We start from the raw sequence: 19991 nt of genomic DNA, 5'->3' as shown, positions 1-19991 counted from the left end.
CCAACACAGAGAGAGGACGGCTCTGTCCAGTCTAGTTCTAGGGCTTGAGAAGTCATGAAGTGTCCAGCACTCAGTAGGTTCTTAAGACGACAAACACCCATTAAATTTAATTAAGTTAAAGAAAGGATCTCACAGTGTAGCCCAGGTCAGTTTGTGATTCAGCAAGTAGCCCAGGTTGGCTCAAACTCTCAACAGTCTTCCTGCCTCAGCCTCTTGCGTCGTGGAGTTAGAGGTATGAGCCGCCCTGGCTGACAAGACATGGACTTTTATCGTGTTGGTAGACTGAGCCTAGGTCCTTAGGTACTCATTCTACAACCTCAGCTAACACAGTTAGGGTATCATTATTTAGTGCTTGCTGACCGGAACCTCTACTTGGCTGTCCTGGAACTCACTGTATATATATATATATATATATATATATATATATATATATATATATATATATATATCAGGCTGGCCTTGAACTCACAGAGATCTGCCTCCCTCTGCCTCCAGAGTGAGACACTGCCTCACTCGAGAACAAGTTTTTGATGATTTATCATAAGGACGCTAAAAAAAAATTGCATGACTGGCCAAATCCTTTGAACGTCTTTGTGCTAGGGAAGCCCTTCTCAAGGTGAGATTGTGCCAGCTGTGTGAAATCATACTTTCTCCTTTCCCTCCTCTTCCTCCTCTTAAAGATTTAAAGGCAGGTGTGGTACATGCCCTTACTCTCAACACTCGGGAGGCAGAGGCAGGTCTCTCTCTCTTTTTTCCCCAGGCAGTTTTTGTGTGGTAGCTCTGGCTGTCCTGAAAGTTACTCTGTAGACCAGGCTGGCTTTGAACTCAGAGATCCACTTGCCTCTGCCTCCTGAGTGTTGGGATTAAAGGCATGTGCCACCACTGCCCAGTTAGTTGCATTTTTGAGTCCCAGGCCATCCAGGCCTACACCATTTTAATTGAATGTATATTAAGTGTTTTTCCAGCAAGTGCTGTTAAGCACTGAGCTGTCTCTCTAACCCCAAGGAATTGTTCTAACCCAAATTGAACGACGGAGTCCATTCTCTTTTATGAAATATTAAAGGAAGTATTTGGGATTTATTAAAAGATTTCTAGGGCTGGAGAGATGGCTCAGCTGGTAAAACGCTTGCTGTGCTAACATGAAGACCTGGACCTGGGTTTGGACTCCAATGTTTACCTGTAAGCTCAGTGTAGGGAAGCAGGGCTGGGCAGATCCTGGAACTCACTGGCCACTCAGGCTAGTCAAACGGGTGCTCTCCAGGGTCAGTGTGAGAACTTATCCAAAGGAAAATAAGGTGAAGGATGAAGAAGCCCCTGGTGTCAACCTCTGACCTCCACGTGCCTAAGGACATGTGCGCGCACGTGCGTGTACACACACACACACACACACGGATACTATTCAGTCTTACAGAAAAAGGGCCAGCAAGATGGCTCAGTGTTTAAAGGCACCTTCCTCTGAGCTTGGCGATCTGAGCTTGACACCTACCACCCGTAGGGTAGAAGAGAGTCAGACATTACCCCTACAAACGACCTGTTCACAAGGTATCCGGTCTAGGCTGGAACTCAGTGATGTGTGCCTAGCATGTGGAAGGCCCAAGCTTAGTCTTCAGAGCTTGAAGAAGGGGGGCACAAAATGAAAAACCAGATCATGACTATATGTTTTGTAACTTTCTAGAAAGTGTGGTAGCTCATTATTCGATGAGAGTGGACACACACACACACACACACACCTTGACCTTTTATGCTGTCCACAAAAACAAAACTGCGGGGCTGAAGAGATGGCTCAGAGGTTAAGAGCACTCTCTGCTTTTCCAGAGGAGCCAGGTTCAATTCCAGCATCCACATAGTGGCTCACACTGTCTGTAACTCAAGTTCTAAGATGTCCTCTCTGGTCTCCACAGGTACTATGCACAGACAGGGTGTACAAGCCTAATATCCATACACATAAAATAATAAACCCTGCATAGTCACATCTTCTTGACTTAAAAAAGTTGACCTGAGTTTTAATTTTAACCTCATCTGAAAAAAAAAAAAGGTCTTCCAGAATTGGTTTATTTAAGGCACATTGCAGCTGTTAGGTGCAAACATTGTACGTTTTGACATTAAGGGGCCAGGCACACAGCGGGATGTGCGGGCTTCTTTCTCATCCAACACTCTTTGCAATTGCAATCAAGCAATTAAAAAGACAAGTTTACTAGTGATTCTTTTCTATTGCTATGATTAAACACCACAGCCAAAGCAACTTATGTGGGAGTTTTAGACTTACGGCTCCACAGGGACCCACAGTGGCTGTGAATTTTGGCAACAGGCACTGGAAGGTGAGCATTCACAGCAGGCACGCGAAGCAGAGAACAGAGTAAGGTAAAGCCCTAAGATCTCAAAGCCCCACCCCCTAGTGATATACTTCCTCCATCAAGGCCACATTCTTTTCCTTTCCTTTCCCCTTTTCTCCCCTCCCCTCCCCTCTCCTTTCCTTTTCTTTGAGACAGGGCTTCTCTGTGTAGCCTGGGCTGTCCTGAACTCACTCTATAGACCAGGCTGGCCTTGAACTCAGAAATTCAACTGCCTTTGTTTCCTAAATCTGGGACTAAAGGCTTCCACCACCACCATCCACCTGGCTAAGGCCACCTTTCTTAAGCTTCCCCATACAGCGCCACCAACTGGGGACCTAGTATTGAAACACAGAGACTATGGGAATATTTGCATCAAACGACCACAGACAGGTTCTCACTGTGTGGCCCAGGTTGGCACTGAACTATGATCCTCTCTTGCTTCAGCATAGCAAGGGCTCCAATTACAGCCTGTGCCACCCAGACCACAGAAACCAAGAATTTAGTTGCAGTCAGGCACAGATTGTGCCTGCAATCCCAGGATTCAACAGGCTTCCTTCCTCTTAATCAGAGTATGCACAAGAATATTACTTCTACCAGCTAGAGACATCTCTCACCCAGACAACGAAAACACTGTATGCATGGTTTCTATGATCTGTATTTATTAATGTCTAAAAGTCTGATTTCAACTTGAAAAAAACTTCAGAATTCAAAAAGTGTGAAAAAATGTATCATTTTATTTGTACACTTAGAAAAGTTGTACACAGAAACTTATCTGTAAAACCGGGGAACTGCTAGGGAGGAGAGAGGGGGACATTTTTATTTTTAAATCATTAAAAATGTTTGAGAGATAAAACAAAAACATAGTAAAATGTTTTAAAAAATTAAAGAACATTTTCCAAGTATAAATTTTATAAATACAAAACAAATTCACAAATGACTTTGAATGCTAAATAAATATCTAGTTAATAAATTCAGTCAGCACTGGCTACAGCAAGTAGGGATAGAAAATTGGATCCATTCATGTGTAGTGTTGAAACAATGTGCTCATTAAACAAGTCTTAAGACATATACTTTCTCTACACTGTGCTCTTGGAAGACTCATCTGTGCAGATAAATCCTCTTTAAAATCGTAACTCCTAAAAGGTCAATGACAAAATAAATCATAGATGAAAAAATATTTTCCAAATTACCTGAACACATGAATGATCTCAAAATGTACAAAACTTCTGTAAACCAGTACTGTATCCAAAACATCTATTAAACTTAGTAGATACTGAACAAAAACTGTAGCAAAGGAACTCTTTCCTACATTCTCCTGAGTGCTTAGTATGAAAACTGAGAAGACAGTGCAGGCCACGCCTGGCTGTGGTTGACCAGCTGTTATTGCTTTAAACACACATCTGCTTTAGAGCATGATTTAATGTTCATTTTTATGAACGATTCCTGTTTTTCTTCACATATAGCCTTCAGAAGGACAAAACTAGACCCGTGACTTCTTTGCAGCTAGTGGCGTGCTACCCTGGTCCACATTACTGGGCGAGACATGGAGTCCAAGCTTTTGAGCTTGAATATGAAAAAATGCTTGAAGCCGAGTTCCAGCTTTGGCTTCACTCGTGTTCCGAGGGTTGTACTCAAAGCAGTTCGAAAACATTAACTCGATATCATCAATAAACTCCGCTGGAGAGAGAGGAACAAGCAAGATTAGAATGAAACCACAGACATCAGAAACAAACTTTGTATGCTAGACAACAATAAGACAATGGAAGCTGGGAAAGAGCCTTAGAAAAGGTAGCAGAACTTGGGCTCAAAACTGTTCAGTTATAAATATTTTAAAGTTGTCTTGGGGGAATTCCAGCTTATATATGCATTATGTATTACAGAGCTCTTGGCTAACGCCAGTCCTCCCATTAAGATAAGACTCTATGAATGTCTACCCACGTAGCCCAACCACCTCTCATTTCAGAGTGCACAAACAAGCATGCGAGGGGCTGCATGGGCCGCCAGCCACCCAGTCATACTAATGGACACCGAAAACAAAAGAAACAGCATCATCTCTTAAAAACAATAAAAGCAAGCCGGGCGGTGGTGGCGCATGCCTTTAATCCCAGCACTAGGGAGGCAGAGGCAGGAGGATCTCTGTGAGTTCAAGGCCAGCCTGGTCTACAAGAGCTAGTTCCAGGACAGGCACCAAAAACTACAGAGAAACCCTGTCTCGAAAATCAAAAAAAAAAAAAAAAACAAAAACAAAAACAAAACAAAAAAACAATAAAAGCAAAATATAAGCTACTCACATGCTAATTTATATTCACATTTATTTACTTTTTCTCGAATTATATTTAAGGCAATGGGCTTCTTAATGATGTCATAGTAGTCTGGGACCTGAAAAACAATTCAGTATTTCACAGTATAAAAAGATTACTGGACATAATGATGGTTAAATGAATTTGATACCTGAAAAGCAATCAATTCAATTTATGAATACTATTCCATTGAAGATATGTCAAACTTTGAGTAATTACGACGATGTAGAAGTTTGTTTGATACCATCATAAATGTACTTTATTATGAAAAGAAACAAGTTTTAGTCATGATTTTCCCTATAAACTGATAATAAATGACCATAATATTTTCTTTTCTTTCTTTTTCTCCTGCGAGGCAGGGTTTCTCTATATAACAGCCTCGGCTATCTGGAACTCTGTAGTCCAGGTCCAGTGCCTCTGAGTGCTGGGATTAATGGCACACACCACCAGCACCTGGCTCATCTGTCTCTGCTCTTCTTGGAGCTGGAGATAAAGGCATGTGTGCAAGGCCCAACTCGGTACTGAGATCTGAACTCTGGCCCTCACGTTTGCACAGCGGGTGCTCTTAACCTTGGAACTACCTCTCCAGCCCCTGATCATTTCTTCATTCAGAAACCTCTGCTCCACAGCGACAAGAAGTCTTGACTATATGATGGTGTCCCAACCTCTACATCAACGACACTGTCCATTCCCCACACCGTCGTCTCTCGGCCTTTATCTACAAACCCTTTATCGGGAAATGTGAGCATGCCCAAACCCCGATTTCTCCTTCTGAGTTTCCTACAACCCCAACTGTCCCACCTTAGCATCCCAAGCATGCATCACTCTGGATCTTATTAAATTTCACTGTGTACAGTCTTGTACTGAATATGTCTCTGCACTGAAATCATGTCATTTTCAGTGGCAAGTCCTAATATATAACAGTCCCATATAACATTTTATTCCAGCTACTCTTGCCCCTGAAAATGCTCAACCAACATCCTTCTTTTCCTGCTTCTAAAATGCTATTAAACTTTTAGAATTTCACTTCATTATGTCTACCTGTGTGCCTGAGTATGCTTATGTACGAGAGGTCAGAAGGCACCGATTCCCTGGAGCTGTAGTTAGGCACCGGGAGCTGTTCTTTCACTCTCTGAAGAGCAGCAAGACTCTTAAATGCCTAGCCATCTCTCTAGCTCTGCCTTTGGAAAGAAGATTTATTCATTTATTTGGACATCCCCTCCCCCGCCACCCATGACAGGATTTCTCGGTGGAGCTCTGGCTGTCCTGGACCTTGCTCACAGACTAGGCTGTCCTTGAACTCAGAGATCCACCTGCCTCTGTGTCCCCACCACCGGGATATTATTTTTTTTTCTGATTCTTGTGATTTTTATTTGTGGTTTATAGAGGAAGAAGCTCAGACCAAAGAACTCATATAGCCTAATTACAGTTACATGGCTACGTGGCTGAATTCCACTACACCAAACCATCTCCAGGGTTTCCAGGGTTCTCCCTCAGGGAGTTTTGATGACACATGATAATGTAACTGGTCCATCAGGAATACATGCATTCTAAAGAGAGAGTCAGGGTGGCCCTCTTGTGCTATCAGACCATTGAATTATAATTTTGCCAGTAATCTGACCTGGAACATGAAGACATGGAACTTATCTCAGGGAAAAAGTTTATAATTTTCTAGAAGACCTTGCAGGACAGACCTATAGCTGAGACAATGGTGGGCAAGGACCACACCGTGCCCCACTCTTTAGTTTTGCCTGCCCCTTGTTTTCTAGATAAACACTATGTGGACCCTTGAAGGCAGACTTGTAGGAGCTGCTGGGTCTCTTTGTCCCTCTTCTTCATATGGCCATAGTGAATAAGTCTCTTTCTTTCTGCCTTTCACTATTAGTTTGACTCCTTTGGTTGGCTTATTGAGGAGGAGTGGGTCCTGGCTTGTTGGCGGTATGGGCCGTAACCCAGAAGTGCAAGAATTTACTCCGTCCTGTTCCTCCCCTTTCTCTACTCCGACACTTTCTAAGAGAGTAGTCTTTCTGGCCTGGTTGGAGACACAGCATTCAATCTGGGCTAGTTCAGTCACTTTGGCTAAGATATTATTACCCCTGATTGCTCTTCGAGCAGATGAGGGAGGGGGACTTGATTGGGGGAGGGGGAGGGAAATGGGAAGCGGTTGCGGGGAGGAGGCAGAAATCCTTAATAAATAAATTAAAAAAAAAAGCATGGAGGTCAGACATATGGCAGCCCAGCAGCCCAGAATGTGCCAAGGAAAGCATGCTTAGAAAAGAGAGAGAAGGAAAGGAAAGTGCATGCAGAAAGCTTACGACCCTTACATGACTGCTGCCCATAAGCCATTGCGTTAGGAGTAGGGATTCTGGGAAGGGAAAGCATGCCATCTCACTAAAGAACTAATTGTTCTGAGACTGGAGAGATGGCTTAAAGGTTCAGAGCACTTGTTGCTTCTCAAGAGGACCTGGGCTCAGTTCTCTCTACCCACGTGATGGTTCATAACCATCTATAACTTCAGTTCCAAGAGATCCAATGTCCTCTTCTGACCTCTGTGAGTACCAAGTACACACATGATACACACACAAACGTGCATTGCATGCACAAACATGCAGGCAAAACACTCATACAAAAAGTGAAATGACAAAATCTAATAAACAAAATGTGCTTTTTGTTTTGTTTTGAAATAACTATTCTGCCTGTCTCTTTAGCATGCTTTAAAGTGAGCCCACTTTCCTAGGGATATTATTTTTATATTATGTGTGTGTGTTTCCTTGTGTGTGTATGTGTGTATACCATGTGCATTCCTGGTGCCTGTGGAGGCCAGAAGGAGGGAGTTGGATCCTGGGAACTGAAGTTACAGATGGTTGTAAGCTGTTATACGGGTCCTCTGGAAGAGCTCTCACCTGCTGAGCCATCCCTCAGGCCCTGCTACTGTAATTTCTACTAGAGAACTGTACCGTTACCCTGTTGTCACATTCTTTCTGTGTGTCCACAGACCATCTCATTCACGCCCTAGTTAGTCCTCCTGGGTGTGATCTGCAGACCAGGGCCACACCTTCACCTTGGGGACTTGTCAAGATGCAAACCAATAGCTAGGAATCAGCCCAGACCATTTAAGTTAAAAAAAAAAAAAAGATATCTGAGGTGGGACCCAATGTTTCTCTCTCTCTCTCTCTCTCTCTCTCTCTCTCTCTCTCTTTCTTTCTTTTTTTTGAGCCATATAGCTCTGGCTGTTCTGGAACTCACTATGTAGACCGGGCTGGCCTCAAACTCAAGAGATCTGCCTGCCTCTGCCTCCCAGGTATGCTTTAATATGCCCTCTAAAACAATTCTAAAGCATGTTGTAGTCTGTTGTATTTTTTGTTTTTGTTTTTTTTTCAAGACAAGGTTTCTCTGTAGCTTTTTGGTGCCTGTCCTGGAACTAGCTCTGTAGACCAGGCTGGCCTCAAACTCACGGAGATCCGCCTGCCTCTGCCTCCCAAGTGCTGGGATTAAAGGCGTGCGCCACCACTGCCCGGCGCATGTTGTAGTCTGATTACTAATTTTTAACATATAAGGGAAATACCATTAATGATATTTAATTGGATTCATTCAATGAATAGTTATATAAAGCAAAAAATTATTTTAGGAAAGTGTCATCATTAAAAGAATGAGCTACGGGGCTGGAGAGACAGCTCAGTGGTTAAGAGTATTTACTGCTCTTGCAGAGGATCTGGGTTCAAGTTCTCAGCACCCACATGGTGGTTCACAATCAAGTTCCAGGGGGTCTGATGCCCTCTTCTGGCCTTTTTAGGCACTGCTCACACATGGTACACATGCATACAAACACTCATAAAAACTAAAAGTGCATAAATCATAAGCATCTGAGACCAGCCTGGCCTTATGAGACCTTGTCTAAAAAACCCCAAATAGTGACACGGACAGGAGGGCTAAAGGCAATGCTCTGAAGCCTCAGTTCTGTTCCGCATTGAAAGCAACGTTCCAGCTATGGGCTTTTGGGAAGGATCAGGTGTTTTGATAATTTCAAATTTTCCATACAGATATGATATAAATGTAAATCATGTAATATATGAATATATTTTATAAGGTCTAGTTGTAGTGTTACCTGGATTTTAGAAACAAGTTTCAGAAAGGGCCAGCTGTCATCGTGCCGCACCAGTTCCACAACAAGCTGTTCAAAGGCGGACAACTCATGAACGCCGCCCTGTCGGCCAGAACTTCTTCGGTTCAGTGGCATAGGAGACGACTCTGGGTGAGCAGGACAAGACATTTAGACAGCATCAAAGCAAAATAGCGATTGTAAGTTAAGCTGCTAACAGACATAAAAGTCAAATTTCAATAGAAAATAGACACTTTACACTGAGATTTTTGCTTTTCACATGTATATGTTGTAAATGTATGTACACATGCCTGCATGGATGTGCACAGGTGCATGTGTCTAGTTGCCTGGAGGTCTGAGCCCCTCCTCCCCCACAGGCAGGGTTTCTCTGTAACTTTGGAGCCTGTCCTGGAACTAGCTCTTGTAGTAGTCCAGGCTGTCCTTGAACTCAAAGAGATCCTCCTGCCTCTGCGTCCTGAGTGCTGGGATTAAAGGTGTGAGCCACCACTGCCCGGCTAGGTCTGAGGTTTCTATTGGTAATCGTATCTTATGGCTCTTCCATCTTGGTTGTACTCAGCCTGGGAGGCTCAGGAAGCACTGAGTTTGCAGTCGTGCACAGTGTAACATTATCTCAATTAACCAACCAACCAACCAACCAACCCACAAGTCAATGAACCAAACAGGGACTGGAGATGGAACCTGGCTAGTACCAACCAGCCAGCACTACGCTAAAAGATGATGATGTAAAGATTACTATAAACAAAATTTGTAATAAAAATCTAAGTGACCAGTTCATGAAAATACTACTGCACCATTACAGTCTAGTATTTCAAAGGGTAATCTTTGTTGTTTTGTGAAACAGGGTCTCTCTAGGTAGCCCTGAATGTCCTGGAGCTCACTATGTAGACCAAGCTGACCTCAAATTCAGAGAGCCACCTGCTTCTGCTTCCTGAGTGCTGGGATTAAAGGTGTGTGGTACAATACCCAGCTACAAAGGGTAATCTCATCAAATAATGTAATATTCTTGTTTAGTGGTGATTCCTGTGTTCTGAGGAAGGAAAAAGAAAATGAAATGCATGAGGCAAGTATTTCACCACTAGGGTATGACCCTAGCTCTGAAAAGTGTTTTGTTATACTGTGTGTTCAAAAACTAATTTCCTCCATTAAAAATGGAATACTAGGGTGAGGTGGTGGTGGTTGCACACCTTTAAACCCAGCACTTGGGAGGCAAACACAGGTGGATCTCTGTGAGTTCAAGGCCAACTTGGACTATGGAACTAATTCCAGAACAGCCAGGGCTACACAAAGAAACCCTGCCTCAAAAAAGAAAAACAAACAACTCCCCTCCAAGGACTCCTAGGACCAGAGAGATGGCCTGCTGGCTAAGAGCGCTAACTACCCTCCAGAGGACCTGGGTCTGGTTCTCAACACCCGTTATCAGATGACTCACAACTGCCTGTAATTTCAGTTCCAGGGGATCCAAGACTCTCTGACCTCAGCAGGCACCTGTATATATTTTTGTTTTTATGAAATACTAAAGGCTAAAGAGAGCTCTCCAGTAAAGTGCCTGCCTTGCAAACATGAGGATCTGTTTGATCCCAAGCACTCATATAAAAGCCAGGTATAGTGGTTTATGCCTCCTCTGACCTACACACACACTTTTCTTTCTTTTTTTTTTTTCCGAGACAGGGTTTCTCTGTAGTTTTGGAGCCTGTCCTGGAACTAGCTCTTGTAGACCAGGCTGGCCTCAAACTCACAGAGATCCGCCTGCCTCTGCCTTCCGAGTGCTGGGATTAAAGGCGTGCACCACCACCACCCGGTCTCACACACACTTTTCAAACTGAGTACATACAATGCCCCATGCCAACAGAGACCTCTAGTGTGCTTCGCCTGTACTCAGCAATAGCGGCCTCTTCAATGACATCCACTTTAGATCAGGATGCTTTGTGTATCATAGGAACAGCTTTTAAAACCTGACCACGACTCAGCCATCTTGAGTGTAAGCTGAACTTCATACCTGTAGACTGTCTCTTCCTGCCTCTTCTCTTAGAATCACTGTCTTGGAGAGAAAGCCCTGCGTCGGTATTTAAAGGTATCAAGTGTACGCTTGATCTCGAGGTGCCGACTCTGAAGTTGGCGATGCTGGGGCTGTGTTCTGGGGTGCTATCGGCACTCTTCCGTACTCTGCGTTTTCCACGAGGACTCAGCAGTTCCACAAGCATATCCGCTTGCAGTGCACCAGGACTCTGGCGAGTCGAACGACTAGCATTTCTTAACGAACGAGTTTCTGTAGGAGGAGCAGATCTGATCTTCCTTAGGTTCCTGCCAGCAGTCTTAGAAGCAGTGGTTCTGGGTGTGCTCTGCTGACCCCTTGAGGGGTACCGCCCGGGGTCTTGTCGCTGGCTGCGACTTGAGAAAGAAGAGCTAAGTCTCCCTCTTGTCTTAATTGGCAATCTGACTTGTGGTCTTCCTCGTTTGGGTGGGCTACAAAAATTGTTGGAAAACACGATTATTGTACAGACTATGATGAGCATGTGTATGGTTCCTTGTACTCAGGGCTATAGATAAATTACTCTGGCATATAACTGAACCTTATCCTAGAATCAGTTCTTCTGTTTAGAGACAAGTTTTCATGGAAATCTAAACTGTGTTTCCATGTACTTCTCTCAAACAGTGGAGAACACTTATTTTTCAGGTGACTAACTAGGACATCATCATGAAAATCAAGTCCTGAATTGTGATAAACTAATAACATCCTTAGGATATTGGCAAACAGACCGGGCCAATGCTCTTGAACATGGAAGACTTGCATTGTTTTTTTTTCCTCCATGTCATCACCGTCAACACAGAAGCGGCTGATGGTTCTGCCAGTGGCTGACACTGAAGTAGGCCTCAAACCTGTGGTTCATGAAGACCAAGCCAAGAACCTCTTTATTACCTTCTGATTCTGACTGCAAATACAAAACTAGACTGAACTGGTCTCTTTACATACTTCTATTTAACCTGCAACATTGGTAAGAATTTCCGAAATGACTGACCAGCTGATTTTCTGAGCGGATGTAGTTCATGTGTTTATATGCAGTTCAGCTGCACAGACCTGCATGGACATGTGGAGGCCAGAGATCAACACTGGGTGTCTTACGTTTTGAGACAGGGTCTCTCACTAAAGCTGGGACTGGCTAATGAGACTAGACTAGCTAGCCAGTAAGCCTCTGGGACCTTCCTTCTCCACACTCCGATCCCAGGGCACCCTGCTGTGTGGGTGTTATGGGAAATTATTTTAAGATGTGTTACATTTGTTTACGCTGTGGACCATTTGTTTAATGATGTAAAGATGTGTTGCTTTTGTTTATGCTGCATTTGTTTAATTCTGTGAAGCTGAGATTCTTTGCCTGCCTGAAACACCTGATGGTCTAATAAAGAGATGAACAGTCAATAGCGAGGCAGGAGCAAGGACAGGCGGGGCTGGAAGACAGAATAAATAGGAGGAGAAATCTGGGAACAGAAAAAGGAGCAAGAGAACAAGGCGAAGAGGATGTCAGGTGCCAGCCACCCACGGAGGAAGAGAGAAAGCAAAATATATAGAAGAAAAGAAAAACGCTCAGAGGCAAAAGATAGATGGGCTAATTTAAGATAAGAAAGCCTGGCTAGAAACAAGCTAGAAACAAGCCAAGCTGAGGCCAGGCAATTTATAAGAAAGAATAAGTCTCCATGTGTGTGATTTGTTTGGGAGCTGGGTTGTGAGCCCCCAAAAGAGCAAAGAGTTAAGAGTAAAAACAAACAACATTTTGGAAACAACATTTCCAATGTGGGGCTAGAGTAAAAGAAAATCAAACAACAGCCATCTTTCTAGGCTCCCCAGATTCTTTATTGCTAAGTTTAATATGATATTGTCTTCAAAAGCTTTATATGGTAGATGGTCTCTACTAGCTGACACTCTTAAAAAAAAAAAAACTCCCAAAAAACAAGCTAGGCAATGGCTGCACACATCTTTTAATCCCAGCACTCGGGGCAGAGGCAGGCGGATCTCTGTGAGTTCGAGGCCAGCCTGATCTACAGAGAGAATTTCAGGACAGCCAGAGCTACAGAAAAATCCTATCTTGAAAGACAAAAAATAAAATTGTAGTTGATTTGATGAACACATATGTATGAAATTCTCAAATAATAAAAGAGAAAAAAACCTTAATAATAATAAAAGGGGGGATTCTATTAATTATTCTCCTGTGACAATGAATGGCCTTTCTGAACTGGACAGCTCTCAGGCACCTTGCCATACTCAGCCTCTTGATTCCATGGGATTGGTACAAACGTTTAGAATGGAGGGCGAGCTAAGAACAAGAACAAAGAATACAGTATGACTTTCTCTTGTTGTGACTCTATTTAGGACTACTGATGGAGAGCCAGTGGATACAAACATCTGCCTACTAGATATATCTATGCAGCAGGTATGATTGTGCATGTCTGTAATCTGAGCACTCAGGAGGCCAAGGCAGGATTACTTCAAGTTCGAGTCTACCTGAGCAACAATGTGAGACTGCTTGAGGGGAAAAGAGAAAGGGAGACCACCCCAGTGTTACCACAGCAGGAAAAGTCCACTGCAAAAGCCGTGCAGCGGCCCGAGTTGTTAACGATAATGGGGCAGGAGCACAAGAATACAGTGTGGTCTGCTTAGATCAGAAATACCCACCGTGGAAATACTCCGAGTTATGTACAATACATGAAAAGCACAAGCAGTTTCAGATATGTTATTTTTCGAACAGTTATGTCCCCAAGTATTGTGTGTGGGTTTGAGAGTCATAGGCTAGACCACCCTCACATGGCAAACTGGACTCACCTGAGTTCTTCCTCCTCTTCGGAGTCCTCTTCATCTTGTTCTACCTCATACTCTTCCTCCTCACTCTCGCCTTCTTCATCATCAACTTCGTCGTCACCTTCCATGCTCTCTTCCATCTCTTCATCACTTTCCAGAGACGGTCTCTGCCTAGAGGAAAGTCTCCTGGAGCGCTGCTTTGGTCGGCATTCTGGACAAAACCAATCTCCTTCAGGAATGGCCTGAACAAATCACAGAGATGACCATCATCTACTGGTCGAGACCTCAGTTCCGATGTGGGCAACCGAGGAAGGTAAATACCTTAAGTTTCGGCCGGACGCAGTAGGTGTGATGGCCGCGGTCACAGCCATCACAGAGGACCATGTTCTCAGCATCACCCTTCTTCCGGCAGATCTTGCAACGCGCGTTCAGTATAGATTTAGACCACATCACACTGCGATCCAAGGTTGATAAATGAAGAAAGACTTGGGATAGACTTGCAGAGGAAAGGAGGGACTCTCTCCAACGGTCCAGGACAGTTTTATAAGAACGTCCGCTGTCACTGCCATCTTAAAAGAGAGGAAAAGTGACTGAGGTTCCTGGGCAAATACAAGTGTCTCCTGGAATTCCTTTTTTAATTTCATGTTTCTTATGTTTGTCAAAAAGATTATGCTTAATATTGAAAACTAAAATTCTCTGTGATTCCAGTCTGGACTATGCAATGAGTTCCAGGTCAGTCTGGGTTGCAATGGAACAAGACTGCCTCACCCTCAAACTCCCCACACCTAATGTTCCATCTGTGGAGTCACATTTTTAATGACATAAGGAATTACTTAAATCCAAACTGAAGGCTTGAAGATTATAATAGTTAAAAGAGAAAAGAATTTAGGCAATGTGTTCCCAATCTAGTCTTTGTATTGAATCTTGATCTAATTTAAAACTGATTAAGTTACCCTTCCTTTGGATCAAGTATGTACTTTCTCATTGCCAGAAGAATGACTGAACCTCATGTGTTCTCATTTCAGTATGAACACATGAGGTTTCTTTTGAGCTGATGGTCTATGTTCTGAAACTGAGGGTATCGGCTCAGTGTGTTCTAATATACTAAAGACCACTGTGCAGACTGCTGAGAGTTCACCACACCAACACTGATATTAGTCCTGCACTCAAGAGACTGAGGCAAGGGTTCAACCACAGGACAGCCTGGGCGACATTTTAAGTTCAAGGCCATTCTGGGGTACTATCTCAAAAACAAAACAAAAATGCCCCCAAACTAAATCAACCAAAGAAACAAAACAAAACAAAAAAATAAGTAAATAAAAATCCAAGCCAGCAAGAGGGCTCAGCAGGTAAATGTGCCTGCCATGGACGCCTGATGACCTAAGTTGGATCCTGAGACCCCAAGTGGAAGGAAGGACCAATGGAGAGTATCCTCTGACCTCTATACTATGCTGGGGTGCACACAGGTGTAAGTGCACCCCGCAACAATAATACTAATTAAAGCGAACAAAACTAAACATAAAGAAAACCAAACCCCACGAAAGGTTTGAGTGAACAGCTCCGAAGTAGAATGCTTGCTTTGCACTGCAGTCCTGGTTTTCCACCCCAAACAACACACATCCATACACCACCAAACCAAAAACTTGCATGGTTTTATTGTGGAAATAAAATATTGTGAAAACTATAAGAATGAGACTAATAATGAAACCAAATAAAATATGAAAAACTATGTTTAGTATGTTTTATGTAAGAGTTTAAATTGGGCATTCCTTTCTCAGAACCCTCCCCACTTGAGTTCTTATTTTTCTACATTTGCTCTGCTCACTTGGAAACAGGAGAAGTGCAGTTCAGTGACGGAGCATGTGCATCCCATGCACAGATCTGAGGTTTGATCCCCAGCATAACCAAAACAACAAAGAAATAAGAACTAAAGAGAACTTCAAATGAGTCTTCAGAGCTAGAGAAAATGAAGAGGGCATTAAGGGCAAATACATTTAGGATGTAAGTGGACACTATTTTCCCACCTTCATCTTTCCATGTATCTAGTGTTGTTGGAGATTAGACCAAGGATTTCACACACACTACAAAACTACGCTAATCCCGAACTAGCTCATACCCCAAGGTACTTTTATCAACAGTATATAAACTAGTTAAATTCTGAATTCCAATTTCAGCTCATCTCTACCTTTGGAGTGTGTGATTTACTAACTAGCACACTGGCTTTATCTCTGCTCGCTCACTCTGTGTTTATCTTGACTCTGTTAAAAGGCTTCATGAAAAGCTCTGGGCATGAATGAACAGGACCTCCAAGGAAGGACCCACAAGCACTGATAGCTAAAAGATCATGAAGAAATCTTTCTGGACAAATTTGGACACAAATCCTTATTTGGTAATGGTAAGAAATAAGGTTGAAGAATGGCCAACATGTTAGAGTGGATGAAAGGTCAATTATGAGAAGGTTTTAGTCTTGGAAAGCAGTGTGAAGGATTCATGGGTTTGTGAAAGTTTTAAGATAAGGTAGCTCAGGCTGGCCTCATATTTAGAGGCATGAGCCATCCACCCCCGGTTTTGTCAGTGTAATCCCAGTTCTAGGGGAACAAAGTGGAGGGTCAGAAGCTCAGGGTCACCTTTGGCTATATCGTAAAATTGAGACATCTATGTCTGTTCAGCACTGAGATTGTTGGCCCACCACTATCCTGCTTTTACATGAGTGCCAGAGATCCAAACCCCCACCCCAGCCCTTTGTTGAGACAGGGCCTCCTGTGGCCCATGGGAGTCTCAGGCTCCCACATACCCTAGGGCGGCCTCCACGTAAGCGCTGGATCACAGCTGCACACAAATTTGCTTCCTTTACCACAACAAGCTTCAACAAGCCAAGTACAGCTCACTGGTTCTCTAGGATATATGGCTACCAAGGGCAAAATACGTCTTGCTTCTCTTCTGCTTGTCTGGTCTGATAAACTCCAGAAATTGCTACAGGTAAACTAAACAACTAGATCTCATTTCTCCTCTGAACGTACAAGCAGCTTTTTCCTTGGAGGTTTTCAAGGCTAGCCTCAAGAAGATTAGAGGCTTCTCTTAAATCTCTGTCTTAGTTCAGAGAGTGACAAAACCTTTTATGGGATACAAGGAATCTAACAACTTCCGAGGCAATGGGTGGGATCTCCGGGTTGGTGAGGAGTCTCCTGAACTCCTTTTCCACACCTGCTGTTGTCCTTGATGGATATGCCATGGCCCTGCCATCTCCAGTATCTGGGGTCTCCACAGTAACTGAGGCTGATCTCTCCTGGCCGCTTCCCAGGCAACCTTACCACACGATGCTAGGCCTCAGCCACTCTCCATGGGCTCCCTCAAGCCTTCAAAACCAGTACCATGAGACTTTACACATTGCCAAGTTCTGTTGTCAGCTCGAGACACAGCCTGTGTGTGCAGGTTCTGAGATTCTGCTGTCCCGCTGGCATGGAGACATCTTCACCTCAGTGGTGCTGGTGTCCTATTAATTAGTTGACTTTCCAGGCTCAGTTGATCAGCACACACAGACTTAGTCCAATATGCCACACAAACGACCCCCTATCCCAGTGTCCAGAGAATCTTCCGTCTGAAATCTCAGCCAAGGCTCCACTGTCTGCCAGTCTCAGCATTCTTTTTTTTATATATATTTTATTTATTTATTATGTATACAATATTCTGTCTGTGTGTATGCCTGCAGGCCAGAAGAGGGTACCAGACCCCATTACAGATGGTTGTGAGCCACCATGTGGTTGCTGGGAATTGAACTCAGGACCTTTGGAAGAGCAGGCAATGCTCTTAACCTCTGAGCCATCTCTCCAGCCCCAGTCTCAGCATTCTTATCTTCTAAGACCCTACTAGAAAAGCCAGTAAGCTCTGAGCATACAGGCTAACAGTCAACCACCCAGCTGTGTCCCCACCTTCCTCCAAACCCCTCCTAACTCCCTTCCATCCCCATCAACACCTCTCCCCTCCACCAGTTTCTTTCCCAGGCTCATGACTTTTGGCTTAGCTTTGTGATCCATTTAATCTAACTTGGGACATCTGTATGACCACTGGGTTCGAACAACCCACCGGAGCCTGGTGGGCACACAGCTGAAGGCCATTATTTTAGTTCTCCCCGAACCCATCAATAATATATAGTTCAGCAGTGAGAGTCCATCTCCTCATCTTTCAAGTGTTCTGAATACACTGGGGGTAGCGTCTGAGCTTTCTTTTTTGATCAGTCCATTCAAAGGAACATGAGGAACTTTTGGTCTGATGGTACAGGCCTGTAATACCAGTGTAGAGGAGGGTAATTAAGGCAGGAGGGACACCAAGTTCAAGGCCTGCCCGCGCTACACAAGAGTTCAGGATCATCCTGAGAAACTTAGTGAGACCCTGTCTTAAAACAGAAAGTAAGAAGAGGGCTGCAGAAGATACAGCTCATGGGAGCATGTGTGGAGCCCAACACTCAGTCCTCAAACCAAACCCCACCAAAACCAAGCATGCCGTGACATCAGGCTTTACAACTGTACTGTCAGTGTGATAGGATTTCTTAAGTTATAACACAACTATCAATAGCTTTATAACACTGAGGTATTAGCTATGAATTATTCGATCTAAGGACATTGTGTGAACAAATTCACATTCTGAAATTGGATGGTACTGTCTGTAGCAATGGTTCTCAACCTGTGGGCTGCAGCCTCTTTGGGGTCGAATGACCTTTCAGAGGGGTTGCCTAAGACTATTGGCAAGTACAGGTATTTACAATTCATAACAGTAACAAAATCATAGTTATGAAGTAGTAACAAAAATAATTTTATGGTTCCTCATCACGACATGAGGAACTGTATTAAAAGGTTGCAGCTTTAGGAAAGAATCACTTATTTAAAGAAACTTAAATTCTTATTTATTTTTATATGTCTGTCCGTCTGTCTGTGTGCCACATGTACTCCTGGTGCCCACAGGGACCAGCAGAGGGTGCTGGATACCCTGGATATGGAGTTACAGGCAGCTGTGAGCTGCTATGTTGGTGCCTGGAACCAAATCTGGGTGCTCTTAACCAATGAGTCATCTCTATAGCTCTGACATTTCATTTCTAATACTCCTCACATTTATCACATTAATATTAATTATTTAACAAATTCAGTTTATTTAGGTTGCTCTTTCCAATGAGACCAGAAAGGAATTTTTTTAAATCTCTATAATCCCAATGAAATATAAATTTCTTGAAAAAAAATTAAAGAGAAAGTCTCACTATGCAGCCCTGACTGGCCTAGAACTGACTATGTGTAGACCAGGCTGGCCTTAAACTCAGAGACCCACCTGCCTGCCTCGCTAGCACTGAGATTAAAGGCGTGTGCTATCATATCTTTTTAACATGACGATTTATTAAAGTCTGATGAAGATGAATTTAAAATTCATATTTTCTGAAGACATAATAATTAGGTTCTTAGGTTGGCCCTAAAAAGCCTATTAAATTGCATAATTGCACCAGGTGGTGGTGGTGGTGCACACCTTTAATCCCAGCAGAGACAAGTGGATCTCTGTGAGTTCAAGACCAGCCTGGTCTACAAGAGCTAGTTCCAGGACAAGCTCCAAAGCTACAGAGAAACCCTGTCTCAAAAATAAAACAAAACAACAAAAAAAAATTGCATAATTGCATGAATAGCCAAACTGGTAGACACAAACTGCTGCTCAGTGAGTGTTTTCCTGGCATGCATGAGGTCCTGGGTACAATCCCCAGCAACACACACACACAACAAATGGCAGAACAAATTCTCATCTATAGTCCTAACACTTTATATTTCTGACTGGACATTTCTTGGGTAATACTTATTTTTAAACCAAATCTTCAAATGATATAGATTTAAATCAATAACAAGATACTCACCAAGTGGAGCTTTGAGGAAACGCCGCTCGATGCCCTGTTCTATCTGAAAGAGGGCCATAGCCAGATAATGAACCACATTGCTCACTGACTGCGGTGTACTGCTGGTACTTGGAGTTTCTGTTTTAATCCCCAAAAGTCTACAATTAAAATAACAATAGTTTATGGTACTGAAAATCACAATCAGGTGAAACTTGGACCTACTCATCCTTCCAAAGTGTGTGTGTGTGCGCATGTATGTGTACATGTGCGCATGTGTGTGTGCGTGTGCGCATGTGTGTGTGCACGTGTGTGTGCGCATGTGTGTGTACATGTGTGTGTGCGCGCTCATGCCCCTCACCTAAGTGAGGGAGAGGACAGCCTCAGGTGTCAGTTGTTGTGTGTGCGTGTGCGCATGTGTGTGTGCGCACTCATGCCCCTCACCTAAGTGGAGAGGACCCCCTCAGGTGTCAGTTGCTGTGTGTGCGTGTGCGCATGTGTGTGTGCGCACTCATGCCCCTCACCTAAGTGAAGGAGAGGACAGCCTCAGGTGTCAGTTGTTGCCTTCTACCTTCAAGCCAGGGTTTGT

At 43.5% G+C, this 19991-nt stretch overlaps 1 protein-coding gene across 2 annotated transcripts in view; it reads right to left on the bottom strand.

The window, feature by feature from the left end:
- Nucleotides 1–3053: 3053 nt before the first annotated feature.
- The window catches only part of Baz1a (bromodomain adjacent to zinc finger domain 1A), a 74896-nt gene continuing 57958 nt past the window's right edge, over nt 3054–19991 (bottom strand). For both annotated transcript variants that reach the window (XM_041658598.1, XM_041658599.1), the window contains exons 21-27: nt 19427–19563; nt 13864–14111; nt 13567–13784; nt 10750–11216; nt 8739–8881; nt 4625–4712; nt 3054–4010 (exon numbers count right to left, since the gene is read on the bottom strand). In XM_041658598.1, coding sequence (XP_041514532.1) covers nt 3814–4010; nt 4625–4712; nt 8739–8881; nt 10750–11216; nt 13567–13784; nt 13864–14111; nt 19427–19563 — 1498 coding nt within the window. In that variant the 3' untranslated portion in view covers nt 3054–3813. The remainder of the gene's footprint in view (nt 4011–4624; nt 4713–8738; nt 8882–10749; nt 11217–13566; nt 13785–13863; nt 14112–19426; nt 19564–19991) is intronic.

Source organism: Microtus oregoni, unplaced genomic scaffold (genome assembly GCF_018167655.1).
Source record: "Microtus oregoni isolate MIOR12 unplaced genomic scaffold, Mior012 000009F_ref0000495, whole genome shotgun sequence".
Classification (NCBI taxonomy): domain Eukaryota; kingdom Metazoa; phylum Chordata; class Mammalia; order Rodentia; family Cricetidae; genus Microtus; species Microtus oregoni.
This window is presented reverse-complemented; position numbering and strand designations above follow the sequence as displayed.